Source organism: Trichoderma evansii, assembly GCF_050947405.1.
Source record: "Trichoderma evansii strain SZMC 28006 chromosome Unknown GGI43scaffold_27, whole genome shotgun sequence".
NCBI classification, from domain to species: domain Eukaryota; kingdom Fungi; phylum Ascomycota; class Sordariomycetes; order Hypocreales; family Hypocreaceae; genus Trichoderma; species Trichoderma evansii.
In genome coordinates, this window is record NW_028145179.1 from 269,564 (window position 1) to 281,229 (window position 11,666).

An 11,666-nucleotide genomic window follows, 5' to 3' on the forward strand; every position below is an offset into this window, starting at 1 on the left:
TATATTAGGTCGATAATAAAGTATGTAAATATGGAAGGGAGAAATAGCTTGCTCTTTTACCTATTTCTGTAATAAACTGAGTTCTTATGAGACAATCTAGGATGTATTTCCAAGGGATAAACCTAGATCTTTTGTTAATATTGGTAGATCAGTTGAGTTACAATGACGAGCATAGGTTATAATTGTAGAGTTACCACTGAAAGATCACATCTTGATAGTATTAGTTCAAGCAGCAGAGAATAGTAAAAGATATTGGCTTAGAATAGGACGGCAAAATGAATATTGGTATACAAAATTGTAAAATAGTAGGAATAAAAATCTGAGAAACAATACTATTTATTACTTGCTACGTTTTATTACTTGGATTCGATATTACTACAACTACTTTTGACGAGTTTATTTAAATCTTAATTTTATAAATACCTAATAATATTTAGCTTTATACTCTTTACATCTTATTTAGTAATATAAAATACATATACAATGTGACTATTTAAACATGGGGGTAAGAGCCCTGTTACTTACAACATTAATGCTAACGGCTCGTATCTGGTGCGTATCGCGTACAGTAAGCATATCCACCCAACAGTAAGTATACTTACTAGGCTCGCCGCGGAACGCCCCGGCGCAATAATGGGGCCAAATGAGCGAAGAAATTCATTGCCACACGCATGCGGTAGCCTCAAATGTAATTAGCCTGCCGTAAAGAGCAAGGTAGCGAGATGGTTGGTTGGGAAACTTCCCCTGTTACCACATATGCCACTCAGAGCTGCTCAACTGCAGAATTTTCTCTCTGTTTAGTACTTTCGATAAAACTTCTCCCAGCTTTGCTTCCCAATCATAGCCCTGAAATTCTACCATACTAAGGTCCAGGATGGAAAAAGTTGAGAGCCGCAACAAGGAGCATGCGTCGCAAGCACAGCTTGGTGAAGATGCAACAAAAGAATCCGTTGTCATGGAACCGCGGAAAGGAAAGCATCATTCTTTCTATTTGTCGATACTGATGCTGTCGATGATCGCTCTAATCATTTCCTGGGATGTAACAGCCCTATCGTTGGCTTTACCCGTAAGTTTCTTACCAAGCAGTATAGCGTTAGCGACGGCCACAGCTGACTGACCACGAAATCGGGCAGGTCATTGCCAATCAATTACATGGAACAAACTTCCAATCATTTTGGGCCAGTATAGCGTTTATTCTCGGCGTTGCGGCCACTCAGCCCATCTATGCCAGTGTCTCGGACGTAGTAGGCCGCAAATATGCTCTCTACGTCTCCATTATGCTCTTTGCCATCGGATGTATTGTCTTTTCTACCGCAAAAGATATGAACATTGTTATCGTCGGCCGGCTGATCAAGGGTCTTGGTGCTGGTGGGATAGACGTCTTACAGACCATCATCCTCTGCGACATTACAACACTAAAAGAGCGACCAAAATGGCTGGGAGTCTTGTCCATGGCAAATGCTATAGGAGCCGTAACTGGGCCGTTCATCGGAGGTGGACTGGCCACACAGACTTTGTGGCCATGGCTTGGCTGGATCAATTTGATCACTGCAGGCGCTACCGCGGTGTTGACATTCTTCTTCCTTCACCTGACCCCCATGGAGGGGAATATCAGAGACCAGATTAGAGGGCTTGACTGGTCTGGATTTGTCTTATTCATAGTCATTAGTACTATTGTAGCGCTGCCGCTGAGCTGGGCCAGCACGCTGTACGCTTGGGGGTCCTGGCAAACGCTTGTTCCGCTCATTATCGGACTTGTTCTCCTCGTTCCGTTTGCATTTGTCGAGAAGAGAGCGGCAATGCCCATGATTCCGTACAAAATCTTTGACAACATCTCCATCATCGCGGGAACTGTGTCTGGATTCCTCTATGGCGCATCGATGAACGCTATACTCCTTTATATCCCACTGTTCTACCAGGCGGTATACCTCGAAACTCCTCTTGAAGCCGCCTCGTCGACTCTACCGCTCTGCTGCCTATTCGTGGGGCTGAGCATCATTGTGTCGATGCTCATAGACTGGAGTCGAAAGTATCTTCTTGCGTCACGGGTGGGCTGGGTTCTAACAACGGTATTCCTGGGCCTGAACTACACTATAGGCGCCGATTCCGGGAAACCTCGCGCTTATGCCTTTCAAGCTCTCCTTGGTGCTGGCCTTGGCACAGCGCTGGTGGCAACCATGCTATCGGTCCTCGCGAGTGTGAGAAGGGTTGATGACGTGGGACTTGCTGTCGGTATGCTTGTCACTACGCGTTTCATAGGCACCCTGATAGGCTTGGCTATCTGTTCGACTGTCTTCAGCTCGATATTCCAAAAGAGCCTTTCGACGCTCCATGATCTACCGGAACAAATTGCAGTGCTGAGAGACGGAAGCCAAGCTGTGGGTTTCATACCGCAACTGAGAGATATTAGCATATCGGAAGATGTCATGCGTGTTGTGATAGGGGCGTATGAGGATGCTTTCCAGACTATCTGGATAGTACTAGCTGCCTTTTCGGGCTTGGGGGTGCTACTGTCACTGCTAACAAAAGAGAACTCCTTGGAGAAAGACGATGTCGGTCGGCAGGGATTCCAAGCACCGCCACCAGAGTAACTTAAAATATAGCTTAGGATTACATATGTACTATTCGGCTTGGCCATTAAAGGATGTAACCATTTGTTTCCACTTTCACAAATAATCTAGGCCTATTACTAAAAGTGGAACCTTAGGGTTCTTTGTTAGCATGAAATATCAGATTAGGCTCGTCCAACCAGCCGTGGTATGTTAATCACATTTTATATATGTCACATATTTGGCTCCGCACTATATCACTTATGGGTCCGCTAGAATTAATAACTAACGAAATCCAAGTCCGGCCAAATACATGTTGGTCAGCCTTTCAATATCGCAAAGCGGGAACACGGGACGGCAACTCATTAAGCGAATTCCATTACAAATTATCTACACATGTTTAGTAGTCTAAATTGTGAAGCTAAATTGCCATTGATGTTGACGCACTCGAGATAGCAGCCGACAGTATCACGGACCTGCTGATCATACGAGATGGAGCCAATCCCCAGAATTTATGCCAACTAGCTTGCATCCACTTTGAAAACAGGCCAAAGTAGGATCGCCATTGGTGAGCGGCGTACTCCGTGCTACCAAGCGTGCTCTGGGGAATTATGCGCTACAGCCCTGAAGCAGTCATCAAGCTTGTTTCCCATGACCCCCACCCGGGAACTCAAGATATAGAGTCGATTACCAGGGGTTGGTGGGTCCAACGCGCAAAAGTAACCACGTTATCAAAGTGTATGGTTACTCCTGGCTCCTTCGGACATGCTTCCCCGGAGATGGTACGAGGAGGATTGGGGTTAAACCCGCCCGTTTGCAATAGTTCCTCGGACCGAACACTTGTCCTAGTGCCATGTGCAAGATCAAACGCGAGCTTTTCTGACTCAGTCCATTGTTCAGTTAAGCTCAGTGGGGGGGGTACTTTGGCGGCAAGGTAAGCCTCAAAGGGAGATTAGTATGGGGGCAGGAAGATATGGTTCTTTGTTAACTCTGTGGATCGCCTGTGCCGCATAGGTGATATGGTGGAGGGGGACGGCACGCGAAGTTGTGAGGATGTGGCGTTTGACTTGCCCCTGTCCCTGTGCGGAGGTGTAGCCGCTTCTGTTATAGGCTTAATGTAACATGTTGCTCTGTATGTACAGCAAAGCGCAACTACTTCGTGCTAGTTCCTAACCCTTGCAGGTGCCGTCCCTGATCGATGACAGATTTGCAGATTGCGTTTGAAGTAGCGGCACGAATTAGATAATTAATCCATGCCGCGGGGCCTCAATAAGCGCTGCTGGGATCGGAATTAACTCAAAGGCTGAACTGGCCTCCGGCCGAGGGTCCCTGATCGACCGGGTGCTAAGGATCTGTTCGTTTTCACCAGGATCATAAGGCAACCCGGGCTAAGACTAAAACGTGAAAGACGGTTAGTCTTGTTACCCTAGTCAAAGTACGAGCTCTGAGGTCACCAGGTTTGCGTTATCGAAGTGAAGACTTGGCATGTGGCACCTTTCGATTCGGCTTCCCATATACGTGTAGGTAGTAGTTTTAGGGATAACCACCATCCAAACAAGCGGGGCTTTGTAAGTAAAAGTATCATCAATTACTTATAGTGCTATAATACAGCGCCTGCCTCCTACAATATAGCGCTTATCAACTATTATATACATTAATACTATATTATAGTTTATTATAAAACGGGTTCATCAATTTTCTTCTCTATTTTCGAGCTTCCAATTCCTTTTGTATATAGCTGCTTCTAATCCAGTAAGGCTATCTTGCTTCTCTGGCCAGCTGAGATTCATTGTAGTAGTAATCAGTGTAGTAGTGATCAATGTAGCAGTGACTCTGGTCGCAGTATTCTTTGTATCAATAGACGCTACCCATATACCCCGAATTTCCATTAATGTACTTGCAAAGCTTTTTTCGTACTTATTAAGTGTCTAGTTTTATAATACGGAAACATTCGTCCCTCGATTAATTTCTTCCGGCTGTACATTCATACTTCGAATATGATAGATGGGTATTATACTTGAGAAATATATATGAGTAATTAGAGTTAATATAAATATACTACTAAAATCCAACTCTTATACTATTTTATTATAAATAATTATTCACTGCTATAAACTAGTAGGTATATAGTCGAGCAGCAACTTGACAATTTCCGATCTACCGTGCATAACAGCTCGCTGTAAAGGTGTAAATCCGTCACTGTCTTTTTCGTCAATTATTATCCTTTCGTCCTGCAGTAATACCTTGATGGTGTCTATATGATTCCCAGCAACTGCCATGTGTAATAGTGAGGTTAATTGTTGGCTTTTATTAGCCAATTTAGTCGTGTCAAATGTAAAATCATCGCTTAATGCCGAAATATCAATTGGACTCAACGGCAGTATGTCATCAGGCTTAATCCCATCTTCCATTGAGACACTTGGTGCAGGTGTTTGGGACTCTACAACAATCCTTTGGCTGTTGGTCGACACCCAAGATTCTGCTTGTTGCCGTGTAGCTAGTCTCTGATTGTTCGGTGGCTGCTGCTCTACTATAACTGGGCAGACTTGCCATTGCACGCGGCTGAATTGGGAGTCGTTTGGACGCGACACTTTGCCCTGTGATACTGATGGAGTAGGCTGCTGTAAAGGATACCAGTCTCCAACGCCCCGCTTGTTGGGTAGCAGTATTGGCGGGCTGCTGCTGCTTTCCTGATATGTGCCATCTTCGTCTTGTGCATTGTGTAGGTGGAACTCTTCGTACGTTCTAAGCTGTTGCTTTAACTGTTTGACCTCGTTCGCTCTCTCGCGCATATTGCGTCCTATAATTGCACTTAAGTGTCAGTGTGTGATACTTTGGGGTATATAAAATTAAATTGCGCGAGCTTGGACGACGTACTATAGGCTCGCTGTGCGATGCGATTTTGGATTTTTCTTCGCTCCAAGGGGTCTTCCAGACCCCTCTTATATCCAGTTAGTGCCATTTGGAATCACAATGGTTCATTGGTCAAATTTACCCAATCTTCGTCAGGCTTCATAAGATCCGCGTACTGCATATTAGATGGCGCACACCACACGGCTGTAGTTTCTCCGCTAGAGGCTCAAGACGCTTGGTAGAGTTCAACGGTTTCTTAGCAAGTTTAGGTTAACAGGTTTATTTAAGTTAGCAGTTTTTGTTTAAGCTGACATGTTTTGTTTAGGCCAAATATGGAGTACATGTATGCATCTTCTTTTCTCGTTTAGCGCTGGGTTTAAATTTTGCTCGAGTTTAAATAATACCCCTGGCGTAAAGTAGTGCCAATCCTGGCTGTTTATCTCACTATATTACGACAAAATTGCCTCATCCAGCTATTTGCCCTTTTGTTTGGTCCACTTTCGAGCCTATCTATGCGCGTAACTACTCCCGAGTGCTTTAGAACTGCACATTTGTACTAGCCCCCGCACGCATATTATTATGCCTGGATCTGCGATGCAAATGGGTCAGCTCTAAGAAATATCCCTTGTCCTAGCGTGCTCTCTCAAATTATCCGAGCAAAGCCCCGTATTATAAATCTGTGACTTACATTTTCGTATCATCTGCCCAATGAAAACTGCGAATTTGGATGACCGCAGTTACGCTGGCCATCTCTCGCGGTAGCTTGCGGCTAAACTTGATTGTCGGTCTGCCCAAGATTCTGATTCGGGGTGATAAGAATCTACGTAGAGGAGGCAGTTAATGAATTGTTGCATGTACAATGTAGTTTATTTACTTCGCGCATTTTGATATTTATATTTACGGCTATCCACTTATACTCGGGGAATACATAGCTACTCATCGTAAAAGCAGTCTATTCCTTTGCACATTGTAGTATGTGATATACTCATATATAACTAGCCATTTGTATTTTGACGTCGGGGTGTACTATCTACAGAAAGTGTAGCCGGCTTTGACTTAATATAGTAATTTCATCTGACCTTTATGTGCATTTAGGTACATGTATATTTGTAAATCCTTGGCACCATATATTAAATGGAAAATTAATACTAAAATAATCCACTATTAGGAGCTGCGAAGGAATACGCTCTAAAAACACCCTGCGTAGCAACCTTGTAAGTGGCCCTTGCTAGCGCTCTGTACGTATGTCTTGTTACTGCAGATGGATGATGATGCTATCGTCTTAAAAGTAGGTTTTCGACGACTCTCCCCGCAATACAGTAAGCAGAAATTTATTGAGTATTACTGCTTAGGCGGTGCCGTTTTACAATTTAAGTAATATTTTTTCTTAATTAAGAAGGTCTATTTCTTTTACTAGAAGCTTCCTCCAATTTTAAATAACTATTGAAAACAATAAAACAAAACAAATTGATAATTAAACATTGTACTATATAATTCTTTTAAAAAATATTTTTTGTATAATCAATATAAAAAAGTTATTACAATATATATTATTGCTATATTTTTATAATACTATTTATTAGTCAAATACATATGTCTATTTTTATAAATAAAATTATTGAACTAATTAAATCACTTGCACCTATAATCTTTTCGTTGTTGAAGAATATACTGGAAGATGGTGGAATGGTGCCAGTAACTGCACGCCAAGAGTCTACTGGATAAGACGTGTGATCAAGCTAGCTAAACACCCGCAGAAAATCTATAAATTATGAATTGTATTTAATCGTCTATGGGAGGCCGGAAAGTGCGAAATGATGACTATCCTCAATGAAATCGTTTCAGAACCGAAAAAAAAAAAAAAAAAAAAAAAAAAACAGAGAAGATCTGGGTCGAAATGCTCAAGAATACATGTGGCCCCCGTGCATTTACAATTGAGGTTAGCCTACCTAGATACGGTCGCCTTCATGGAGGATCACTCTATCAAGGAGTGTCGGCTAGATTCCGTACTGACCGTCGACTGGCTGCTCAACCTACATCAGCAAGCGCATATTGGGTAACGAAAGTGACAAGGGAGGCATGCACCATTCCCAGCCAGCTAGTATTACCTATTGCATCCAAAGGGAGATCTACCCACCTTCTACCTTCTTGATCTTGGAGGGCTCAAATATGCAAAATGTCTCAAAGATTGGGACGACTGATCGAATGCTCCACCGAACAAGTGATGGAGGATATGAGACACTAGTAACTAGCCTAAAATGCTTTGGTGGAATCGCCAATTCCTCCTATTCCTGAACCTATTTTCTAGACTAATATGGGGTTTAGACCCACCGTTAACGACGGCTCTGTTATGTCTACTAACTTGGACGGTGGTGATGTGTAGTTTGTCCTAAATGAAAGCAAGTTTACTTTTCCGATCGAAAGAGATTTGGCAAAACCATGAAGTCTTGATTTGAAACGCAGATTTTAATATCGACATTGAGATAACCAGAAACTCTAGCGTGTGGGACTCGTTAAGGATATGAAGCGTGGCAAATTCCACTGATCTCAAAAGGGCCAACCCAAGGTAAGTCATGGGTGCATCTATCATGCAATATCGAGATTCCTGATGGTGAAACAACAAGCACCCGAATTGATGTTGAACTTTTCTTTGATCATCTGCCCGAGCCAATTGGCCTTCAGATTGATTTAGAACCCGGGACTATGTACTAGATTGACTGTAGTGAGCACCCTCTTGGCAACACATAAAACCGAACCTTCGTTGCTACGAGGAAGTTGTCGGATTAAAGTCAAAATGATGCATTTGCTATTTGCTACTTGATGGTTCCACTTTCGCTGTCGACTATTATTCGGCTCTACCGTACAACTATCTTATAGTACAGTATAACTCTTAGAGAACTCCATATTAAATTGCTTCTCTTTTTTTAGGATTATATTCCCATATACAGCCACCTTATTGGGGTTTTTGATGAAAATAGGCCACTTAACTGTTACACTGTCATCCTCGGTGTTTCTCATGTTTCCACTTACCTGTAAGGCCAAGATATACAATTTGTCATTAAAAGCGGAACTGACAAGTATATCTCTGCAGCGCGCTAGGTCAGCTCATATTAGAGTATTGGCCAGCACGGAGTTTATACTTTGGACATTAACTCGGAGCTTTTTTTTAGTTTAACCACTTGACTTTGCTTACATTATTTATGAGAATTTGAAAGCATATTGATGTTGTCAGCTGTGATACCGCTGAGATACAGCAAGTTAAATTGGAACGTAGATGTTGTTAGCTTGTGCTGAGACATTCTAAATCGCAACCCTATTTATAGTCAGCTTGCCGATAAACATTATGAGAACTCTTAAGATAAAGATTACTATATCTAGCCCGGAGATTTTAGTTTTATTAGCCGGAGAAGTAAGAATGATGATAATACGAGGAGTACGAAGAGTAATTTAGCTATGATGCTAACCTCGTATTACAATAAACTATTTTGTCAAATCTGTGTCTCGGGCAATAATTGATTGGACCAGTAACTTAATCAGGCAATATTTGCGAATGTTTCGTTATTTCTGATATCACCAACGGCAAGGCCGACGCTAAATGACATGTCAAGAGCAGCTAGGATGAATCTGGAAGCTGCATGAATGTATATGTTGGCGGCGGGATGGCTGTCGCTATGCAAGAGTCCGTCGGACTGTTCATGTGCATTATCCCAGTCAGTTTGAGCGGCATGGGAAGGGTGGCCAGTATATGTGTGTAGGTTGTGATAATTAAATTTTCAATGAAGTATACAGTTAATAGTGCGGCACCTGTGGACTTTTGTGTATGTTGGATTGAAGAGCCTTTTGACCTTCCTTATTTTTCTTCTTCTTTTTGTCTTCATGGATGCATTGGTGTAGCGGTAAGCATACTAAATCTCTCTTAAAGACACTTACCTTGGCCAACGGGTTTATATATTCTTTGAACATTGTCGTCTTATTGATTCTTGTCGTACATAATTACTGTCAATCTCTCGTAGGCATACCACCTCCCCGCGCTGTGTCAGTTATCTAAAATATTAGAGTTCACTTGCTAATGTCGGACCAACGACTAAACTTTTAAAGTACAACAAATTTTATCGTTGAGGCTGACGAGATAGGAGAGATTCATGCTGAGAACGCGGTCCAGGACTCTCAGATAACCAGAGGCAATCTCCAAATACCATTGGGAGCGTCTATAGTGAAAATATGGCCCATCTAAAAGTAATAAAGCTCATTGTGCATTCGACACGAGATAGGAATATCGGACACGTGCGATGTAGCATTTCAAAGACTTCTAAATTAGCCAAGAACAACCATCTAAGCAGCACATCGACCTTAGGTACAATACAATAATTCAGAAGCATTATAACAACCATATGCCCTAAAGGTACGGGCACTGACTATAGTGACGCTGGTTTTATATTGGATTCCCAACTTGGTGAACTGTCATTGCAACAATCACCACAACAAGCATTCGAATAATTATCCTAAACACACCATATTAAATAACTAGACGATGATGCTTTTAATCTTCCATTAATAGCTAGCTTGGGGTAGACGGACCGCAGCGGGCTGCGTGGGCCCGCTAGCAGCAACATACTTTGGCCTCAGGAACGTAAAGATGAGCTTTGCCGAGAAATAGCATTACAAAGAAGCCTTTTAATAATGGTAGAATGAACCCTCCGCATCTCTCTCCTGAGTTTGAGTGTTTCTTGGCCGCTCAACCCTTAATGGTGAAAAACTGTTTAGTGCCTGTTACGGGCTTAATGAACACTGGGTTATCAAATCTTTTAGTTTGTCTGAGGTATTAGTGCGAGATTGATTTATTAGTTGTTGATATAATTGATGATTATTTCCAATTAACCCAATACAATTTTGAGTTGGTTGAGAATGCTAATTCGCGAATTCGCGAACAGCCACTGCCCTTGTCATATCCATTTCCATTAACTCTTAATATTGTCGTGAAGGTCTCGATATATCAATTTCACACCTCTTTCAACGCTCACAGAACAGTGACTAATGCCATGATCACGGCTATCACGGCCAATGGTTCGTCCAGAAAGGGCCGCCCAGTGGTAACTACGATGAGAGTGGATACCCATATAACTAAGCTTATGGCATTTCTTATTGTCAATTAATACTTCTCCTACGTTACATTATTCTTCGTATGTCTTAATACCGGGACAAAGCAGGCCCACTGCCAGAAGAGGTTTATGCTGCGGCCCACTTGGCGGGGCTGGTAGGATTGAATGCTCGAATCTCTAAACTGTTTCTACTTTGCTCCAGAAGTCCACAAACATTTTGCTGCTGCCTTGTTTGCCTGCTGATTATTAATTTATTATTTAGACCCATGTCTACAACGGTTTCGTATCATGGATGTCCACGATAACTCTTGCGATAGGGATAGTTAACGACACATGGCACCCACTGCTCGGAAGAAATGGTAAAAAATAGGGTTATAAGATTGATCGTTTAAATATATGGGAACAAGAGAAAATAAATACCTTTTCATTGACTGCTTCTCTATTAGGATGCTAAGAGAGAGTAGCTCTCAAATCTAGTCATGGGCACTGGAGACTTTGTCTTGGCTTCACGTCTGAGGCGATCTCTGCTGCTCCATCACATCCCCGCTCTGAATGTCTTCCAGGTTTTTACCTTGCAGACTCTTTGTTGTTGCTCACCGCTGGTCTATAGCCTGCCCCTGATGCTTCGTTTCGATTGGGCACGCCGGGGATCACGATGAGCCAGCTGCAGAACATCTTATCTAGCACGGCCTTGCCCGGCGCATGAGTGACCGTATCAAGAGGGATAAGCACTAAATCATTTATAAAGTCATCGAAGATGATTATGGCGATAGCGATGGTGAAAAACGACCATGGTAAAGGTGGCTTCAACGGGGATGAGGCCGTCTGGGAACTGGACGAGATGACGGAGCACATTGTACCACCTTCCTACGAAGACTAGAAAGTGCTATGAAATCTGAGACAGAGCAAGCTAGGTCTGCAGATAAGCAACGAATGATATGGGAGTTGTAGTGCTGCGCAGGACCGCCGTCCCAGCCAACTCGGCGCATCCCATGCCCAGTCAGCATACCCCAACGACGGCCTGGTGTAAGGACCGTGTCTCTGTACGGGTATATCCCCATGTGCGTGGTTATTACCGTATTAACCCGGATATATTCCTTCGATTTCTGAAAGACTGACACCGGGCAAAGGCTATCTCGTGTTGGGTGGTTGCCAATTTCGAATT

General features: G+C 42.8%; 2 protein-coding genes across 2 annotated transcripts; one reads left to right on the forward strand and one right to left on the reverse strand.

Annotated features, from left to right (window-relative positions):
• The first annotated feature begins 411 nt into the window (after nucleotides 1–411).
• GGI43DRAFT_416217 (major facilitator superfamily domain-containing protein) lies at nucleotides 412–2,733 on the forward strand. The gene is made up of 2 exons (XM_083207256.1): nucleotides 412–1,066; nucleotides 1,134–2,733. Exons 1-2 carry the CDS (start codon nucleotides 875–877, stop codon nucleotides 2,589–2,591), a joined length of 1,650 nt encoding a protein of 549 aa, XP_083056376.1. The 5' UTR covers nucleotides 412–874; the 3' UTR covers nucleotides 2,592–2,733.
• Nucleotides 2,734–4,565: 1,832 nt separating this feature from the next.
• GGI43DRAFT_416220 (uncharacterized protein) lies at nucleotides 4,566–5,721 on the reverse strand. Its single transcript, XM_083207257.1, has 3 exons — nucleotides 5,545–5,721; nucleotides 5,427–5,490; nucleotides 4,566–5,349 (listed from the first exon to the last, which is right to left on the reverse strand). Exons 1-3 carry the CDS (start codon nucleotides 5,581–5,583, stop codon nucleotides 4,658–4,660), a joined length of 795 nt encoding a protein of 264 aa, XP_083056377.1. The 5' UTR covers nucleotides 5,584–5,721; the 3' UTR covers nucleotides 4,566–4,657.
• Nucleotides 5,722–11,666: the final 5,945 nt, after the last annotated feature.